This window comes from Phocoena sinus, chromosome 8, assembly GCF_008692025.1.
Source record: "Phocoena sinus isolate mPhoSin1 chromosome 8, mPhoSin1.pri, whole genome shotgun sequence".
NCBI lineage: Eukaryota > Metazoa > Chordata > Mammalia > Artiodactyla > Phocoenidae > Phocoena > Phocoena sinus.
Window position 1 is genome coordinate 72,374,850 of NC_045770.1, and position 21,628 is coordinate 72,396,477.

General features: G+C 38.7%; 1 protein-coding gene and 1 pseudogene across 1 annotated transcript in view; one reads left to right on the forward strand and one right to left on the reverse strand.

The window, feature by feature from the left end:
- Nucleotides 1-21,628, forward strand: part of LOC116758350 (L-lactate dehydrogenase C chain-like) — a 46,609-nt gene that overhangs the window by 22,434 nt on the left and 2,547 nt on the right. Inside the window, 3 exon segments of the mRNA XM_032641174.1 lie at nt 4,555-4,644; nt 4,647-7,781; nt 21,500-21,616. Coding sequence (XP_032497065.1) covers nt 4,555-4,644; nt 4,647-4,721 — 165 coding nt within the window. The 3' untranslated portion in view covers nt 4,722-7,781; nt 21,500-21,616.
- LOC116758626 lies at nt 1,559-4,725 on the reverse strand (annotated as a pseudogene).

Consider the following 21,628-nt stretch of genomic DNA (forward strand, 5'->3'; position numbering starts at 1 on the left):
GAGCTACCTTTTCTCCCCACAATCTTGGCTCATCTTTTCACTCTTATTGGCTTCAAGCTCATGTGGGCTTTTTCCATGGGGCAACAAAGATGGCCCTCAGCATCTTCAGGCTTAGAGCCTATAGTATCAGAACCCTGCCTCTCCCTTTACCCATATTAATTTCTTGATAATTGGCCTTTCTGGGATCACTTGTCCATTCCTGTGATACTTGTCAGTTCGGAGAGAGGCAGTTCCTGAAAGGAAAAGAGAGGTTCTGTCAACATTAAGAAAAGAAAAAAAAAAAAAAAGAGAGAGAGAGATACTAGACAGGCAAAGACAGTAGATATCCCCTACACATGGTAGCTGAAACCATGAATTTCAACGAGCTTGTCTAAGGAGAGAGTATAAAGTGAGAGGACAGATTGAGATTGAGTCTTGAGGAATTTCAGTATTAACAGCAGAGTTTATAGTGTGAGTCCACGAAGGTGACTAAGTGGTGGCCAGAGTTAAAAACCAAGAGAACATGGAATCATGGTCACCAAGTGAAAGGAGGATGCCTTAAAGATGAAAGGATTGGTTTTCTGTTCTTGATTGATGTGAAGTCATATAAAATGAGGGTTAAAATGCCAGGAAGGTAAAGTCACAGAGGTCACTGATAACCTTAGCAGATGTTTAATAAAGTAATAGAAATGAAAAATTCTGATTGGAGTACACCAGGGTTTTCTTAACTTCGGCACTATTGATTTTGGGCTGGATAATTCTTCATTATTGGGGCTGTCCTGTGCATTGTGGGATGTTAGCAGCATCCCTGGCCTCTACTCATTAGATGCCAGTAGCATACCAGTTTTGACAATCAAAAATGTCTCCACAATTATACTGCAATAAAGATGTTAAAAAAAATGTCTCCAGACATTACCAAATGTCCCTTGGGAACGTTTGGTAAGGCAAAATCACCTCCAGCTGAGAACCTTTTAAGTAGACTGGAGAAATTAAAGCCAATATGAACAGCTCTTTTGAGGTAAGTGGCTGTGAAATTAAGGAGAGAGAGCAGTAACTGGAGAGGAAAATCAGGGCAAGGCAGGTTTTTTTTGTTGTTGTTTAAAAGATAAGATGTAAAGAAGATATTGAAGATAGTAATAAGCAGAGAGGGTGGGATCCAGAGCATTGGTGAAGGTATTAGTCCTAGAAAGGAGGAGGGACAACTACCTTTTTTAATAGGGGATAACAAAGAGAAGATAGGTAGTGAATCATATAGGTTTGTAAGTTTGGCATTGGAAGCATCTGATGACTTCTGTCTTTTTAGTGAAAGGAGACAAAATCATCTACTGAAAGTCAAGGGAGGTATAGAAAAGTCAGGTGTTTGAGAAGATTTGAAATCATCTTTGTAGACAGTGAGAAATAGAATTTGACAAAAAATAAAGGCAGAATTACTGTCAGGTGGATGCTTGAGGTAGATAAGCATTAATTTTTTTTTTAACATCTTTATTGGGGTATAATTGCTTTACAATGGTGTGTTAGTTTCTGCTTTATAACAAAGTGAATCAGCTATACATATACATATGTTCCCATATGTCTTCCCTCTTGCGTCTCCCTCCCTCCCACTCTCCCCATCCCACCCTTCCAGGCTGTCACAAAGCACCGAGCTAATATCCCTGTGCCTTGCAGCTGGATAAGCATTAATTTTGACAAAAGTTAAAGATCAGCTTTGTTGTGCGGTTTTCTCTAGGGACCTGAGTGCAGGAGGGGAGAAAGTAGATAACTGAATTCATCTGGGTTTGGGTTTTACTTGTGGAGTGTTAAAGGGGGAGAGAGAAGAGAGGAAGACAGAGAGATAGAGATGTAGGTAGTTTTGGTGTCTATACTTGTTAAAAATGAGTTTGACCTTCTGCTAAAGGGTCACAGTCAAATTCAAGACCGTTGCCCTTAAATGTTATCTACATACAAATGAATAAATTACAAAAAGAAAATGAGTAATAAAGAATTTAAGAAATATTTCTAAAAATTAAAATAGGCAAAGGGTCTTAGGGTGTAGCAAAAGAGTTACAAGAAAGGAATATAAGTTGGATATGGAGGAACCTCATAACAAGGTTCAGAGTAAGATACTTGGGGTGGGAGAAGGTCCCATGAGCTAAAGAAGACAAGAAACTGGAAAGAAAGGGAATTGGTTCGTTTATCCACATGGACAATGAAGCCACCAAGGATAATGGCACAAACTGGGATAGAGAGAAAAGATTGCTAGGGTCAAAGTCTTTTATGAATGAGATGGAATACTCAAGAGGTTTGTAGACGGTCATTAGAAAGGAAAGAAGAGCTGAATAAGATGGGCCTCAAAAAATAGGGGGAATTGTTTTTGTTTTTAAAAGAGCAAGGGATTAATAATCTGGAAGAGACAGTGAGGGGTATACAGTGGATTCTACACTCTTCCTCTTTTGAGGATACAAAGGGCTGTGGGAGAATAAGCAATTACCCCCAGAGGGCTCCTGAAGAAGAGTCAGGGAGGTGTCAAATGAATGCTCCTGAAAAGAGGTTGAGCAATACGGGAATTTCATAGTCTTTACTGAACACATCAGCGGATGAGTTATAGTTTGTAGGAAATGCTTAAACATTTGACATTAAGAGCAAAATCATTTGTATGCTCTTAACCTTTTTTCCCAGTTACTTCATTTTTATTACTTCACATTTTCAGCAAATAAAGTTGCCAATAGAGTTTATTTAACATTAATATATTATTAACTTGATTTATTGTCAGATAAATAGGAAATTCTCTTTAAATAACCATTTCCTCACTTCACGGCCAGTCTATGAGGAAAGGAAGCAAATTTCAGTGCATCCAGGGGTCATACTGCCAACCAGACGTGACGCTTAAAGGGAAGAGGATAGGCTAAGGGGGTGCAGCAGGTCATGGCAGTACACAGGGCTAGGCCAGGGCAGCCTTGGAGGTCAGGGCCCTTGTTTCCAGTCTACCCAGCAGCCCCCAAATGGCATAATGGCATGGACATACATTTCCAGTTCTAATCCAAGAAGCCCTTTCTAGCAGGAAGAGATACAGTGAAAGGAGAGAGAGCAAATTCCTGAAACACTAGCACAGAAGGCAGGAGGGCTTTTGCCCCAGCCACGCTGCCTTGTTCCTGATGCCACCCAACCCCTGGCAGCTCATGTTAAAGCTCTAAAAGGTATTGTGCTACACAGAGGGAGCAACGAATGACCAAGGACAGGAAAGGGGAGCGGGGGCAGGCAAGTGCGACTGCAGCCGGAATGTGGCTGGGAAGGGAACGTGGGCTGACAGTCTGGCGGGGCACGGACCAGAGTGGAGTGAATGTGAGTAGAGCCTGGCAGCGGACCCTGGGGAGAAGACATGTGGCTGTTCTGACGGAGATCAGGAGGTTGAGTATAAAGTGGCTACCAAAATGAGGGAGCTGGACTGCAGAGGAAACGGTGGGTAGGGAGGCCCTCTGCGGGCCACTAGAGTAAAACAGGGACGCTGAGCTCCTGAGGGGAGCCCCAGAGACGGTGAGAGGGGAGCTTGGCTGAGTCGTGCCTGTGGGCTCTGAACTATTATGGGAAGCTGGGAGGCACCACTCCAGGGTCAAGGAGCCTCTCCCTCTCTCAGCGCTGGTTCCTGGTAACTTTACAGGCACACCTGGAGGAACAAGACCTTCCCATTGCCTCCCCCAACCCTACATTCTGGGGTAAGAAAAGGCCATGGGTGGTAGGGGGCAGAGAGGTGTGAGAGGTCTACTGGGTCTTCTTACCTTCCAGGGAGGAGGTGGAGGCTGGTTTGTGGGCATGTAGACATTGTGTGGGTTACCCAGGTTGTAATAGGCTCTAGCAGCTGCCTCTACAGCCTTGGCTTCAGCTGCAGGAGTGGAGGGAACATCAGGGCGGCTGATGGGAGGTTCCGTGGCCCTAGGATAGCGTGGTGGCCATGGCTGCACCTATTCCATGGCCCTGTCCATCATGGAAGGTCCTGGATAGAAGCCAGGTGGTAGCCAGGAGGGCAGGAGCACATTCCGAGTACATTCCATTGGTGACTGGCAGGGGAATTACATAAACCCTGCTGAGCATGTGAGTACCTGGAACCTTAGGCTTCACCGGAGGCTTCACCTCCGGAAGCTTGAGAAGCCACCTGTTAGCATCTGTTGTCCAAACTCAGTGGCATCCCCTCATGTAAAGATTATACAAAGCAGAGCCTGCCCAGCCACTTCCTGCTTCTGCCTTCACTGTTCTCTTTATTATTTTACACCAAACACAGCCTGCTTGATCTCACAGTCCTTCATCAGACTGCATGGCATTCTTCCGCTTAGAAAGAAATATGACAAGGGTAAGGGGTAAAATAGACAGTGCCCTTTCTGGCCCCTTTGAAGGCATCTGGCACATTCTTCAGGTCATTAAACACAAGTTCTTACACGGTCATAGGACATTAGGATGCCCTTCGTATTGTTGAAGATCACTCTGCCGCCCTCCGAATGATTCTTGAGCTCCACAGTCTCTCTGTATATTCTTATTCTGAAGCTGTCTTGCATAGCTGCTTTTCCATATCAGGTTACTGAATAATAACCTAATTTTGCCTTTTAGGGCTTATATGGAATAAAAGAAGAAATCTTTCTCAGTATCCCTTGTGTCTTGGGCCAAAATGGTGTCTCAGATGTTGTGAAAGTTAACTTGTGAATTCTGAGGAGGAGGCCCTTTTAAAGAAGAGTGCAAACACACTTCGGGATGTCCAAAAAGACCTGATATTTTAAAACCTTTTAATGTTCCATGTTTTATAGAACAGAAGGTAGTAGACTGTATATTTTACATTTTGAAAGTATTTTCACCTGATCTTTAAAATATAAAAGAACATTGGACCTATGACATAACTCCAGCCTCTCAAGGCTAGAAAAAGGAAATGGTAAAGGAATTTTTCTATTTCTCTATTGTAATGATACTCAACCTGTACAGATGTAAGTTATACTTCCGAAGTATGTCATATATGTAAAAGTTGTCTTCAGGTTTGGTAGAATATGTATACTAATCCATTTAATATAGAACTTACGATTCTTCTCATAAAACAACAAAATTTCTAGTACTGAAATTTCATTTTGTGCTTTCTTCCATTAGGGCACCAGTATATTCACTTTACATTGCTTCATTAACTTTATGTGTTTTTATATAATTTTTACTAAGTACTTATTTTTAAGACAATGTATATCAGAAGGAAAATAGAAATATAACTTCATGGTATAAAAAAATTAAATATCTCCAACCCTGCAAGTATTATGCCAATTAATATAACCTCAAATAGTTGATTTGGTCCCTCTGTTGAAATACCACACAGGGAGTTTAGAGCATCCTCTAGGTTATTCTTTTAGCAAACTACTACTATGCTTGCTGTGTTATGGTTATGAGTTCAGTATGACATCATTTCTGCCCTCAAGTATTTCACAGTGAGTATTTAGGGTACCTCATCTAACTGGTTATTGATGGATGCTTGGTAACAGTCAATTGGTAGCTCCCTCTTGGTGTCCAAGGTAGGAGTGCATGTGCTTCATACAAAAATATATATTTCCTTGATTCCACAAAGAATTTAAGGCAGCTATAGGAAATACACAGTGAAACAAAAACTAAAAAATCAGGACCAAGGTAATTTACAAATTAGACTAGGACAGGACCAGTGGGAAAAATTAGAAGGCATATATGCAGACCCTGAGGACCTACATGGCTCTAGTGGAGGCAAACCCATTTGGTCAGAGAGTTATGGTTCACTCTCTGTTATTCTTGCTATTTAATAGCTTTCATTTCAGTCATCTATTACTGAACATAATTAGCTTCCCATTATTTTGTTGTCTTTACTTTTTTTTCAACTTTTCCCTTGAATGTACAAAATATGGTCATGAGAGTTTAGTTAGGATGGGGGGAGGGGAGTCTTCTGTGGATTTTGCCTTGTTTTAAGCTCCTCTCTTACACCAAATTAAAGCTTCATTTTAGGAGATCCTTGCAGAGATCAAAAAGCTTCAAAATATACTTTCTACAGGGAATATTCTAGGAAATAAAACTGCTGTACATCATTTGTTCTCAGCTGGAGCAATATTGCCCCAAGGCGGTGAAAATCGGTTCTTCGGTGGGGGGGTTGGTGAAAAAAATCTTTGATATTACAAGGGTTTGGCTCTCCAAAGCTCAACCCTACCAGACAAAAGTCTCACTCCATAATATTTAATCTCATGCTGTGGGGGCAGGTGAGGGAGCTGAACGATTAGGGTTAATGTCTGAAGAAGCTCTTGAGGGAAAGATAATGAAAAAAGGCTGAGAAACACTGCTCTACATTTTGTAAGAGAATTTGTCAGATGTGTATTATGTTTTATGATTCACAAATGAGTAAGAAAACAGTTAACTGGGTAGAATGTGGTGGGAGAAGAGAACTGGAAACCTTGGTTCATCCCCAATTAACGGATGAGAGGGGGATTTTATTAGATTCTACATTTAACGACTTCATAAATAATGAGTTGTAGAAATGGTTTTCAATTGTATATATGGTTATCAATTAGCACTGCCCTGATCAAATTCTTAGGGTTTTGTATCTTATTTAAAAATCTCCTTTGCATAGAGGGTTTAAATTAAATGCTTTTTCTACTTCAGCTCGTATTTGGGTGGTAAACAGTAGCCCTGGGATCCCTTTCTCCCACAGCCCTGGTGAAAAATTCCCAATCAAGAGTCAAAAAGCCCTTATCCGATACATCTAGACAAGATTTCGTTAGAAATAAATTTACCTGGGCTCCCTGGTGTCCCCTGCCTCTCTGGGCAAGGAACACTCCGTTTGAGAGCTGAGTCCCTCTAGTTCAGTGTGCCTGCTGCACCTCGTGCACATGGAGCCCAAGGGGCCTCTCTGAAACCCGCCAGCCACAGGAACCGCAACCTGCAACAGGCGCAGGCGCAGTGCCTCAGGGCTCGCCTCCTTGCCTCGCGCCTGCACCTGGCGCGCTTGGCCCCCGCGAGGTCCGCACGGGCTGGGCGCCGCCTTACGCAGCCTCAGTAGCCAAAGGTTTTCCTCCTCTGAGCTTCAACCAGCTTTCCCTCCGTTTTCCTCCATTTTCTTCCTCTTCCTCGGTCGGCCATGAGCTGGGCCGCGGGAGTGCTGCGGGCTAGCGGGAGAGTGGGCGCCGCGGGAGTGTATGCTTTTTGCTTGGCGTTGACTCTGGGTCCCCTGCAGGCGGCATGCATCCCCCTGAGGGGAGACTGGCCCTTCACCCGTGTGAGGGTGGCCAGGAGTACCGCGCGCCTGGACGTCCTAGGCCCAGAGCCTGGGGACTGTGGGCTCGTGGACCCTGGGCTCGGTCCTGGAGCTAAGAGGTGGGGGAGGAGAAGAATGGGGGCGCGGGGGGCGGAGGGAAGGAAGGGGAGAGGCTTCAGGGCAAAGGCTGAAATAACTTTACCGGTGGTAGGTCTCATTTTTGGTGGAGGAGACCCTTTTCCTTCCTTCACTCCCTCTCAACCCCTCTTCACTGTACCCACCCTCCTCCTCCTCCCCTTGGTTTGCCTCCTGGATGCTGGGCTGCTGGCCAGAAACTATCCAGCTGCTTTGCTGGTCATTGTCGTTCCCTGTGTGTCTGCAGCACCTCCTTACCCGCCGGGGCCCAGGAGTTCTCTGTATGCTCCCCTCACTACAGACCAATTCCAGATCAATCGGAAGTTGCTTTGCGGCTTTGCCGTTTTTTTCTCAAGATGGCGACCGTCAAGCGTGACTTCTAAGATTTTCGCTTCAGAAGAGGCCATTCATCCCATTAAGGAAGTGGATCAGTTGCTATGGCCTGTGCATCTTATTAAAAGTAAGTTATACGCCATTCTCAACAAGTTAATCCAAATCGGCCCCTTAAGAAGAAAAAAATTAAGGTTAGGGGATCATATATAAGCGAATTCGTGATAGTAGAAATTAGCTATGCCAGAGAGCCATTTGGGCATTTTGCCTTTAAATAAAAAGGTTTTTTCCATCTGCCTGTGCTGCTCTGCTCCATGGCTGCTTCCCAGCACAGTCAGCTGTAGCCCCAGAGAAGCACCTGTTGTCCAAGAGCAGTCGGTAGCTTGCCGCTTCAGCTCTGGACAAGTATCAAGGGCTTTGACACATGTAAGAAGCAGGTATATGGCATTTTCAGAAGGTAGCATGGTCCTCAAGTGGGTTACTGGTATTTTACATCAGCAAAATAGCTCAATTTTTGAGAGGTTACACACAAACTTTCTCTTCATGCATTTTATTCTTTTAGAATAAAATAAATACATGCTGCTGTAATAAAATTGCCTTTAATCACTTAACAAGCCTAACCTTGACTCAAGCAGTGAATGCCTGTAAATATAATAAATGAAAAAAGCTAGTATTTTTATAACATAAAACAGTATCATTTATAGCTTATCAATCGCATTTTGTCATCCAGCAAAAATAAAAAGCCTGGTAGAGAATTTCATACCTGCAAATGATGGAGGCTATTTTTGTTAAGACTGTCAGAATTTACTAACCACAATTACGACATACAGCCCAAAGAATGCAGTCATCTCCTTATCACGTTAATTGTTCTCTTTTGAAGATGTGTTGTGTTGACTAATTGAACAGTAATTCAAGTAGAGTGTCTTAGGAGAAACCACTTGAGCTCTGTCTTTGGCGTCTGGCTGGCGGCTCTGAGCATTACCAAAGGCTCTGACTCGCCCTGACTTTGTGTCGTCTTTTACAGGCCTCATCTTCCGCGCACGGCTTCATTCCCAGTGGGCTGGAAACAACCTAAGGTTGTGTTTTGTTTGGGAGTTGTTTGGTCAGGACCTTTTGAACAGTACTGTCCCAATGAAGTACTAGATATTATTTATGTAAGAATGAGTTTTTTTTAACAATAATATCCTTTCAGAAATTTCTCACTACTTTGTAACTGCATGACTTAACCTGGTGATAAAAGCAGTTATTAAAAATCTACCTTTTCCCCCACCCCCCAGAAAAAGTAAGTTATGTGCTCTGTGCCATTGGGTTAACCAAGTTTTCCTTAGTTGGAGGCAAGGCCACCACATACTATTGTGCAGGTTGTGTCTAGTTCAAGAGGTGAGTGGGGGCCTATCCAGCTCCTGCTGGCTTAACCCAGAGGAACAGGTGCTCTTTTCTAATTGTTCCACCCAGAGGGGGCTGCTTTTTCTAGTTCTTATGATGGTGTCCTATGTGTTAGAGGCGTCTCTATGTGAAAGCATCTTGACATTTCACTTTCACTCATGTGGTGATACTATGAGGTCCCCCTTTGCTTGACTAGGAAACTCTGCTCACAAGTAAAACAACTGGAGAAATAGGTGGCAGAAAACGAGTGTGCAACTTGTCAGTTGTGGTAGGTGTCCTACTAGTAACAAATACAATAATCCTTTTCCTTTAAAAATCTCTCTCCCATTTCCTGGTCTCTATTTTTATTTCCCTTCCTTCTTTATTCATGTTAGATTAGTTTTAGTGTTTAGTTTTCTTAGTATTGATGTAGCTAATAAAGTTAGCTTCCACTTTTAATGGAGAGACACAGGACTAAAAAGATCTGACCCCTTTCTAAGAATATTACCCTGATCTGAACACATAACGTTTTGGTAAATCATAATAAACTCTTTTAGCTATGATTTGCTTTTATTAATGGAATATCTATAAGATTTCTTCAAGCTACCTTTCTGTAGCCTTTAATCCTGGCATGATTTATTGAATTTAAAGGATTAGGCCTGGATTTCACATCTAAATGACCTAAGGCACCGAGAGCATCAGGTACTGTCACCTGCTGCTTCAGGCAATCATATGAGTTTCTCATGACTCATTTTGTCCTGCCAGCTATAATGCCTTTGTCAGCAGTGTCCTCATTGCTAAGAAGAATACACATACATGAAAACCAACACATTTGTTTACAACATTGATTATAATGATAATAACAGTATGCTTTGTATACATTATCTAACAGCCCTGAAAAGTAATTATTAGATCTACTTTATAGAGGAGAAAAAAGCCACAGACTGTCTCAAGTTACCTGAATAGATAAATGTATATAGATAATATATACATGATACATTGTCATTAACTAAAGTCCACACTTTAGTTTTTACCTAATGTTCTTTTTCTGTTTTAGTATCCCTTCCAGGATACCACATTACATTTAGTCATTCATGTCTCCTTAGACTCCTCTAGACCATGACAATTTCTTTTTTAGGCTTTCCTTGTGTATTTTTGTTTCCCCAGCCACGCCACGCGGCTTGCAGGATCATAGTTCCAAGACCAGGGGTTGAACCCAGGCCCTGGCAGTGAAAGCACTGAATGCTAACCACTGGGCCGCCAGGGAATTCCTGAGGCTTTCCTTGTTTTTGATGACTTTGGCAGTTTTGAGGAGTACTGGTCAGATATTCTGTAGAATGCTCCTCTGTTGGAATTAGTCTGGTGTTTTTCTCATAGTGAGACTGAAATAATGGATTTTGGGGAGGAAGACACAGAGGTTAGGTAGCATTTTCATCACATCATTTCCAGAGTACATACTATCAACATGATTTATTACAGTTGATGTTGACCTCAGTCACTTGCTGAGGTACTGTTAGGTTTCTCTACTGTAAAGTTACTCTTTTTTCCATCTTTCTCTGCTGTGCTCTTTGGAAGGAAGTCTCTGTACAGCCCACACTTAGGGAGTGGGGAGTTATGTTCCCTCTCCTTGGGAGTAGAGTATCTTCCTAAATTATTTGGGATTCTTCTGCATGGGAGATTTGTCTTTTCTCTCCTTTTTATTAATTCATTCAGTCATTTACTAATATCAGTATGGGCTCATGAATTTTATTTTATATTTTGGGTTATAATTAAGTGCATCTTTATTTTGTTTCTCAAGTTGTTCCAGCTTTGGCCATTGGGAGCTCATTCAGTCGACTACTGTGTCCCTTTGACATACTCCCATCAACATAGCGTTTTTGTTTAGTTTGAGCACTTCTGTGGTTTCTGGCATATAAGATCTTTCAGCTTCTTCATGTCATATATTTTCTGCTTCAGTTGTAAATCAACCTTTTTTTTTTTCCCCAAGGAGCCCTGATTCCTTTTATTGGAGTATGATATTATAACCCAAGATCTGAGTGCTAGGTGTGCTCATTTCTACACAGAACATTTTAAAAACTATCTTTCAAAGGTAATTTTATCGACAGTGTAATTCTGCTCCATGCTACTATAATCTCTGTAAATAATTTAGAGTATCCAGAAAGCATTGGCATCTCATTAGGCAACAACGTTTTCCTTGTGATACAGTTTAGACTTCTAGGCTAATAAATTATAATCAAATCAGCCAAGCACTTTAAATTTCCATTAATTAGAATAAAGTAAAAAGATCCAACAATATAAGTTGGACATGTACTTAAATTATGGATACTTGATCATTTATTTCTAAGTACTAGCTCAAAGCCATTGGTTTTTTTCAGTGAAGATTTTAATAATATTATATATTTAATAATATATACTAAATATATGTAGTTATTTACAACATTATTTTTCAAAAGGTGATACATTCACAAGGTTAAAAAATAAAAGTAATATAAAAAGATATACATATGTATATGTATGTATAGCTGATTCACGTTATTATAAAGCAGAAACTAACACACCATTGAAAAGCAATTATACTCCAATAAAGATGTTTCAAAAAAAAAAGATACACATAGAGAAGTCACACTTTCATCCTGTTTCCATCCAGCCTTTCCCCTAAATTCCACTTTAGGAAACCATTTGTCAGTTTCTTATGTATTCTCTAGAGTTTCTTTTGCAAATACAATATATAATTTTCCTCCTTTATTACATATGAAGTAGCATGCTAGAAATATATAGTACTGATTCCTTTTTGCATGTAACATTGCTTGATAAAAGAACTGTAAAATTTTAGAGTTGGAAAGGGCCCTATATTTTAACCTATTTATTGAAAAAACTTTTATTGAGCTTCTATGTGCCAGGTTAATGCTAAGCACCAGATGAGTGAAAATGAATGACTTCCTCTTCTCTAGGAGCTCGTAGTCCGGTGAGAAATTCCTTCTACAGAACCCCTTCTTTATCATTGTGTAGCCTCAACTTAAATTGAAGAGGTGTTCACTACCTTCAGAGACTGTTCTGTTTATTAAATGGCTTCTCTGTTTGTTTTCCTAATTGTGAGCCGAAGCTTTCCTCCTTGTAGCTTGTATCTCTTCAAGTTTGGACTTTTATATCATGATGACATGTTGAAAAGATTCAGTATGTCTTCCCTGAGTCTGATAATTCATAAGGTAGATATAGATTGCCAGTATAAGAATTTTCTTTCATTCTCCAGTTAATCCAGAAGCCCCCTCTCCCACTTGACTAATGTCTTTTTAGGGCTTGAGTGATGAACTTGCCTTTGTGGATGCTGATGAAGGCAAACTGATGGGTGAGACAGTGGATCTGCAACATGGCAGCCCTTTCATGAAAATCCTAAATATTGTTTTCCAGCAAAGGTTACTGTCATAGCTAAATACCATAAATATTCTAATAGTACGTTAATAAATATCTAAGAAAATCATATCTTTATATCATGACTTCCCCAATTGTTATAAAGTTGGTTGCTCCCTACCCTGTAGTCTCATAACATGTTCAGATTTCATTAGGTTGTACTTCATTTGTTTACAGGGCTTCCTACAGCACCAGACTGAGTTCCTGTGAGCAGCAGTAATAGTAATTATCATGACAGTAATCATTAATTGATGGCCCGTTTTGTGCCAGCCACTGAGCTAAAGCACTTTATTATTTAATAACCTCAGCACAGTTCTGTGATGTTTCATAGATGATGCGTCTGCACATCAAGGTTAAATAAAAGTGATGGAGTAAAGATTTGATCCCTTTGTTTTGACTCAAAAGCCTAAGCTCTTAACTACTGTACTTTATTGACTTGGCACCCAGGAGGTAATTGTATGAACAAATGAATGAACCAATATCTCCCTGTTCAAGGGTCTTTTCATACCAGACCTATCTCTAAGTAAACTTTCTCATTTACAGAACAATGTACATTTTGACCTTTTATTCTATAAAGTGCAAGAGGTATGTATGTTAGGAGGTTGTTAAAACAAATGTACAAGGAAAATTTAGTACTAATTTCCTGAAATTAAGAGTGCCCTGGGCATTGTAGAAGATCTGAGGGAGCTCACTCTTTAGTAAGAAGTGTGGTGATTGAGCTGGACAGGAAATGTGTACTTAAATTGTAGATGTTTTCTCCCATAATGTTTTCTATTCAAATCTTTCCCCAGATTTTACTTTGTCACTGCAAACTCAACGTAGTGATTATCACAGCAGGTGCAGGCCAGATAAAGAGAAACGTACCTTGATTTAATCCAGAGAAATGTGTCCGTGTTTAAATGAATGATTTCCAGTATTATCTAACACAGTCTCCACTGCAAAGTGATTCTTGTTTCCAATCCAGGTCACCTTTATTTTGGCTGTTCAGTGAATAATAATTTTTTTTGTGTGTGTGGGGGTGGGTTTAGTAACTTGGTAGAGAAAAATAATGGGCATTAAACTCTAAACTACCGATATAGCCAGAATCGCTTCCTGTTTTGTTAATTTAACATGTATTTTGCATAATCAGTGTGTGTACCATAATGAAGATTTCTTTAAATACTAGCGTATATGAAAAGATAATTTGCTGAATCGTAGTGTGTAAGTCCAAGTTTTACAAACTAAAGACTTTCATATCTGAGCTGTTTTCCGGATTGCTGAGGGTGCTGAAGTGAAAGCACAGTACTTTATTGACTAACCCTCCAAGATTGTACTAGACTCCTCACTGGTGCATGCACAAAGTGGACAAATTTAAGATATACTTTGGAAATAAAACATGCAGGACCACTGACAGATTTTGTATAGTGAGGGACAGGGAAGAGTAAAAAATGACTTCTGGATTTTTACCTTGAGCGATTGATTGGATGGTAGTTCCATTTACCTGGATTGTGATGCTGTCAAGGAGGTGGGAGTCAGTGAAGGAAGTAGGAGGGAGTGTTGAGTTTAGGGGGAGAAAAACCAAGATTTCCAATTGGGACATGTTAAATTTGAGATATCTGAAAAGATACTCAGGAGATATCAAACAGGTAGCCGGTAGATGATTATGAATCTGGAACTCAGAAATCTAGGTTGTGATATTCAGCCAAATTACTGTATTTTTAAAATATTTATTTATTTATTTATTTATTTATGGCTGCATTGGGTCTTTGTTGCTGCGCGCGGGCTTTCTCTAGTTGCGGCGAGTGGGGGCTACTCTTCGTTGCGGTGCGTGGGCTTCTCATTGTGGTGGCTTCTCTTGTTGCAGAGCACGGGCTCTAGGCGCACAGGCTTCAGTAGTTGTGGCACATGGGCTCAGTAGCTGTGGCTCGTGGGCTCAGTAGCTGTGGCTCACAGGCTTAGTTGCTCTGCAGCATGTGGGGTCTTCCCAGGCCAGGGCTCAAACCCATGTCCCCTGCATTGGCAGGTGGATTCTTCACCACTGAGCCACCAGGGAAACCCACTCTCAGCACTTCTATTCAACGTAGTATTGAAGTCCCAGCCACAGCAATTAGACAAGAAAAAGAAGTAAAAGGTATGCAGGTTGGAAGGGAACAGGTAAAACTGTCACTATTTGCAGATGACATGATACTCTATGTAGAGAATAATAAAGACCACACAGAAACTATTAGAACTAACAAATGAATTCAGCAAGGTAGCAGGATACAAGTTAATATGTAGAAATCAGTTACATTCTCTATACTAACAATCAAATATCAGAGAAAGTTAAAAAAAAATCCTGTTTAAAATTACATTAAAAAAAAACAACCTAGGAATAAACCAAGGAAGTGAAAGACCTATATGCTGAAAACCATAAAACATTGATAGAGGAAATCAAAAATGATTCAAAGAAATGGAAAGCTATCCCATGCTTTTGGATTGGAAGAATTAATATTGTTTAAATAGCCAAACTACCCAAAGCAAGCTACAGATATAATGTGATCCCTGTTAGATTATCCATGACATTTTTCATGGAACTAGAACAAATAATCCTAAAATTTATATGGAACCATAAAAGACCCAGAATTGCCAAAGCAATCCTGAGGAAAAAGAACAAAGCAGGAGGCATAACCCTCCCAGACTTCAGACAGTACTGCAAAGCTACAGTAATCAAAACAGTGTGGTATTGGCCCAAAACCAGACATATGAATTAATGGAGCAGAATAGAGCCCAGAAATAAACCCACACACCCATGGTCAATTAATCTATGACAAAAGAGGGAAGATTATACATTGAGGAAAAGACAGTCTCATTAGCAAGTGGTGTTGGGAAAGGTTGACAGCTGCATGGAAATCAGTGAAGTTAGAACACAGCCTTACACCATACACAAAAATAAACTCAAATGGCTTAAAGACTAAAATATAAGACATGACACCATAAAACTCCTAGAAGAGAACATAGGCAAAGCATTCTCTGACATAAATCGTACCAATGTTTTCTTAGGTCAGTCTACCAAGGCAATAGAGATAAAAGTGAAAATAAATAAATGGGACCTAATCAAACTTACAGTCTTTTGTACAGCAAAGGAAACCATCAACAAAAAGACAACCTATGGACTGGATGGAAATATTTGCAAATGATGTGACTGACAAGGGCTTAATTTCCAAACTATAGAAACAGCTTATACAACTCAATAACAAAAAAACAAACAACCCAATCAAAAATTGGGCAGAAGGCCTAAATAGACATTTCTCCAAAGAAGACATACAGATGGCCAATAGGCACATGAAAAGATGCTCAACATCACTAATCATCAGAGAAATGCAAATCAAAATGACAATGAGATATCACCTCACACAGGCCAGAATGGCTGTTATTAAAAAGTCTATAAATAACATGTTGAAAGGGTGTGGAGAGAAGGGAACCCTCCTACATTGTTGATGGGGATGTCAGTTGGTGCAGCCATTATGGAAAACAGAATGGAGGTTCCTCAAAAAACTGAAAATAGAATTGCCATATGATCCAGCAATTCCACTCCTGGGCATATATCCAGAGAAAACTATAATTTGAAAAGATGCATGCACCCCTATGTTCATAGCAGCACTATTTACAATAGCCAAGACATGGAAACAACCTAAATGTCCACTGAAGATGAATGGATAAAGATGATGTGGTTGTGTGTGTGTGTGTGTGTGTGTGTGTGTGTGTGTATGAAATAAAGAGTGAAATAATGCCAACATGGATGGACCCAGAGATTATCACACTGAGTGAATGGTTTAAGAAGATATGGCACATATATACAACGGAATATTACTCAGCCCTAAGAAAAGAATGAAATATTGCCATTTGCAGCAACATGGATGGACCTAGAAGAGTATCATACTACATGAAGTAAGTCAGACAGAGAAAGACAAAGATTATATGATATCACTCCTATATGGAATCTAAAAGAAATGACATAAATAAACTTATTTACAAAACAGAAATAGACTCACAGACATAGAAAACAAACTTACGGTTACCAAAGGGGAGAGGGAGGTAGGGAGGGATAAATAAGGATATGGGATTAACAGATACAAACTACTATACGTAAAGTAGATAAGCAACAAGGATTTACAGTATAGTGCAGGGAACTATATTCAATATCTTATAATAACCTATGATGGAACACAATTTGAAAAAATACATGTATACAACTGAATTACTTTCTGTACACCTGAAACTAACACAATATTGTAAATCAACTATACTTCAATTTAAAAAAAAAAACTAAAATAGGATAATGACCCCAAAATACAGATAGTACTAAAAAAAAAAAAAGTTTGTCTCTTCTAGAGAGCAATATAGTTAGACCTCATTTTATGCAGTGTGAAAATCTCTGCCTTTTGAATGGACTGTTTATTCACATTAACTGTTACTGTGATATGTTTGGATTTATTCCTGTCATTTTGCTGTTTGTCTTCTTTTGTTCCTTGGCTTCTTTTTTTTTTTTTTTTTTTTTTTTTGTGGTATGCGGGCCTCTCACTGTTGTGGCCTCTCCCGTTGCGGAGCAACAGGCTCCGGACGCGCAGGCTCAGCGGCCATGGCTCACGGGCACAGCCGCTCCGCGGCCTGTGGGATCTTCCCGGACCGGGGCACGAACCCGTGTCCCCTGCATCGGCAGGCGGACTCTCAACCACTGCGCCACCAGGGAAGCCCCCTTGGTTTCTCCTTTACTGACTTTTTTTTGCATTTTCTAAAGTGCCATTTTAATTATTTAATTAATTTTAAATTATGTTTTTTGAGGGTTTTTTTTTTAGTGGTTGCTCTTGGGGTTACAATATCAGCTTAAGGTACCTGGATGTACTTCACATTTTTGCACACTTAATTCCAATAAAATATAGAAACTTTGCTCCATGGTAGCATCAATCCCTCACCCACTTTTGTGCTATTATTGTTGTATATGTCTATATGTATTAAAAATTCAACAATACAGTGTTATAATTATTGCTTTATATAATCTTAAGTCTTTTGTAGAATCTAAGACAAAAATATATGAACTTTTTAATATTAATCTTTTTATTTTTCATTTTTGGTATTCATTTCTTTGTCGAGATTTGAGTTACTGTCTGCTGTCACTTCCTTGCTCTACTCTAGTATCTTTCCCTTCCTCTTCTGGTTGTTATTGTCAAATACCTTCTATCTATATATCTTGTAGGCCCAACGATAAATTTTATATAGTTTTATGCAGTTGTGTTTTAAATAAAAGGTAGGTGTATGTGTGTGTATGTATGTATACACACACACACACAAACATTTATATAAATAAATTATATTTCACTATTACCAGTGCTCCTTTCTTCATGTTGGTATGAATTGCTGCCTGGTATCACTTCCTTTCAGCCTGAAGAAACTTCTTCAGTATCTGTTGTAAGGCAGGTCGGCTGCTAGCAGTGAATTCTCTCAATCTTTATTTATTTGGGAATGTCTTTATTCTGCCTTCATTTTTGAAATATAGATTTGCTACATATAGTATTCTTGGTTGAGTTTGTCTTCCAGCACTTTGAATGTCATTCAACTGTCTTCTGGCCTCCATTGCTTCAGATTAGAAGTTAGCTGTTAACTGATTTTCTTTCTCTGGTATGCAGTGAGTCTGTTTTCTCGTATTTCCAATATTTTCTCTGTGGCTTTTGACAGTTCAACTATGGTGTGTCTAAGTAAGAATCCCTTTCAGTATATCCTACCTGGAGTTCCTTAAACTTCTTGAATGTGCAGATTAATGTTTTTCATATTTGGGAAGTTTCACCCATTATTTCTTTGCATGTGTTTGCTCCTTCCTCTCCTCTCCTTCTGGTACTACTGTAATGCATGTTGGTATGTTTAATGGTCTCCCACAAGTCTCTGTTATTTCTTGTTTTCTTTCTGATCTTTAGTTTCTATAGTTTACAAATTACCAGACATTTTCTGTTAGACCTATCATCTCCAAATAAGGCCTTTTTTCTATACTTAAGACCTTTACCTTTTCCTGTCCTATTGCATTGGCTAGGAGGATCTCCAGTAAGATGTTAAACAGAAACAGTGATAGTGGGTATATCCTTGTCTTGTTCCTGACTGTAATGAAAATACTTCTAATTTTTTGTCATTATTTGTGGTTTGTTTTGGATTTTTGATAGATATCTTTTTAGGTTAAGTTTCCTTTTCTTCTTAGATTGTTGAGTTTTACTTTTATTAAACCCTAATGGATTTGGAACTTCATCAGGTTTTTGTACAATTCAAATGATCTTTTTCTTTAAATCTCACATGGTGTAATATATTTTCTGATATTGAACCATCTTTGCATTTCTGGGGTAAAACTTCCTTGGTCATGAAGTATTTTTCAAAAACCCCACTTAAGTATATTTGCTAATATTTTATTTAGTACTTGTGTATCTGTGTAAATAAATAATATGAGTTTACTATTTTTTATCTGGTCTTTGCTCAGTTTCGGTATCAAGGTTTTACTATATCCCCACCAAAAATGTTTTTCTGTTCTCTAATAAAATAGGTTGCATAAGAACAAACTGTTCCTTGAAATTTTGATATAACTTGTTTGTAAAACAGTTGAAAGGGTGAGGGGCTAGATTTTTGTAAAAAGTTCATTAATGTAATTTGTTTATTCAGATTTTCCATTTCTTCTTAAGTCATTTTAGGAATTTTTCTAGCTGTCCATTTCATCCAAGTTTTATACTGGCATGTGTTTCATATTTTATGACTTTTTAAACCTTTACTGTATTTGTGCTTACGTCTCCTGTTTACTGATATTATTTGTTGGGGACATTGTGCCCTCGTTTTGCTAGATGTTCTTCTAACTTATTAGTCCTCCTCTCCCCAAGAATTATTTTCTATTTTATTGATACTGATGTTTTTAATCTTACTACTTTTCTGCTTATTTTTTAAAACTTCCTTTTACTTTATGGTTAGTAACTTTTATCCTTGATCTTTCTTGTTTTTAAAAAAATGCATTTAAGAATATAAACTTAACAGTAAGTACCACTTTTTCTTTTGTTTTGTGGCACTTTTATTGTCATTCAGGTATAAATATTTTGTAATTCCTAGTTTTATTTTCTCTTTAACTCAGCAAGAGTATGCTTTTAGCTTTGAAACATTTTAAAATTTGTTATATGGTGGTTGATTCTAACATAGCTGAATTGAGATCAGAGAAATGCAGGTTAACATCCACTCTTTGAAATCTGTTAAGGCTTCCTTTGTGACCTAGTTAATACAGTTTTTGTAAATGTTCCTTTATGTATTTGGGGGGTGGGAAATGGACTTACTTGGATGATCTTTCTATATCCATTCACACTTATTGATTTGGTTTAGTTTTACTAAATTACAAATTTTTAATTATTACTGATCTGTCAGTTTCTGATAAAGGTAGTTACTCAAATCCACCTAGCATTTCCCGATTTTTTTCCAATATATTTTGAGGCCATTTCAATGAGTTGCATCTAAGTTCATGATTATTATGTATTGTTGGATTGTTTCATATATTATGTAGTATCTCTGTGTATTGAAATTCTCTTTTGTTTGCCATTATTGTATCTGCACTAACTTTCTGGCTAATAGTTACCACGTTTTAAATTCAGTGAGAAAAAAATTCTGATAAAATAATATTTAAAATAGTTCACATACCCAAAACATCAGACTATGCCAAATTTTTTTCCCTTGCCTAGTGGGACTAAGGCCTGATTATGTTTTGCCTGACAGTTATATTCCATGTATACTTGTTTCTCTGTTTCCCTCTTAACTAAGCTTTTTGCTCTAAATGGATTATTCTCTGAGAAAAATTATTTCAAAGACTTGATAAGGAATATTGATTTGTGTTTCTTAAATTTTTTTTAATGGCATGAATGAATGTGTGTGTTTCTGCACAAACGTCTATACAAAGTAGCAACAAAAGGTTTTCATAATTTATTTCTATTGGGTAGATATTGTTGAAACTATGGTATAACTGGAGTTGGATAGAGAACTGTTTTTGTTTCCCCCAGTGAAACATCAGACTTAGTTTTAATTTAGATAAATGTAAAAAAGTTTATCATTTAAAGTGAGAACTTTTTCTGTCTTGAATTTTTTCTTCTCAGTGGGTATCTTAACTTTGTAGCATGGAAGTTAAGAGCATTTCCCCAGAACTGTGGTTATTGGGGGAGTGGCTGTAATCTGGCCACTGCCCCTTTCCATTTCTTGACTGGGCAGAGGCTTGGTGTCCACTCTGAAAGCTGTCATGGTTTGTCCTTTTAGAGCACAGAGACTCAAGTGGTTAAGCCTAAAAGTACCACTGAGCTGTGCACACTCTCTGAAATATATTTAGACTGTATTGATCATATATTTAATCATAAAGTAAAATACCTCCTGGGTGAAAGGACTTTTATTCTACTTTAGGTCCTTTTAGTAGTGTTTTAATTTTTAGCACATTATTTTGATAATAAAATAACGTACCAGAAATACAAGTTTGAAAAAAATGAGAATGTTACTACAATCCTACATGTATGTACAATTAAGATTATAAGGCTTTCTTAACACAGCACTAAGTAACAAGATGTAGTTTACATTTAACTTGGGATACTCTAGTTCAGAAAGGTCAGTATTGTAATTCAAGTAACATGAATTCTTCCTATTAACTGGAGAAAATTAAAGGGAAGAGGAGGAGGGGTGCTAATATGATAGCAGTCCTTTTTATCTTACTTTCTCCTGGCTAAGAACCCTTGAAATCGATCTGATACAAACCCCTGGCTATGGAAAAGGACTTGAAGTGATAAAAGTTAAAACTTAATAATTTATAGTTGAAAATTTCAAAACTGTCACTTTCTTGTTTGGAGAATCTCTGCCAAGACGATAGAATTGTGGGCTCCATCCCTTAAGATTTTGATTTAGCTGATTTGGGGTAGGGCTTAGACATCTGAATTTTTGATCATTTTGTTGAGTGTTCCTAGTTGTAAACCACTCAGGGCAATTGTAACAGTTTTGCTAAGGTTAAAAAAAAACAACCACCACCTGTTATATAATACTATGTAATGAATGGATTTGGGGGTATCTTTTTCTTAGTTCCTGTGTGGCGTGGAGTGAACATTGCTGTGGTCTCTCCAAAGGTTCTGAACTCAGATAAAGGAACTGATAAAGACCTGAGCAGAAGGAAAATGTCAGCAAAGTAGTGGTTGCCAGGTAGTATGTTTT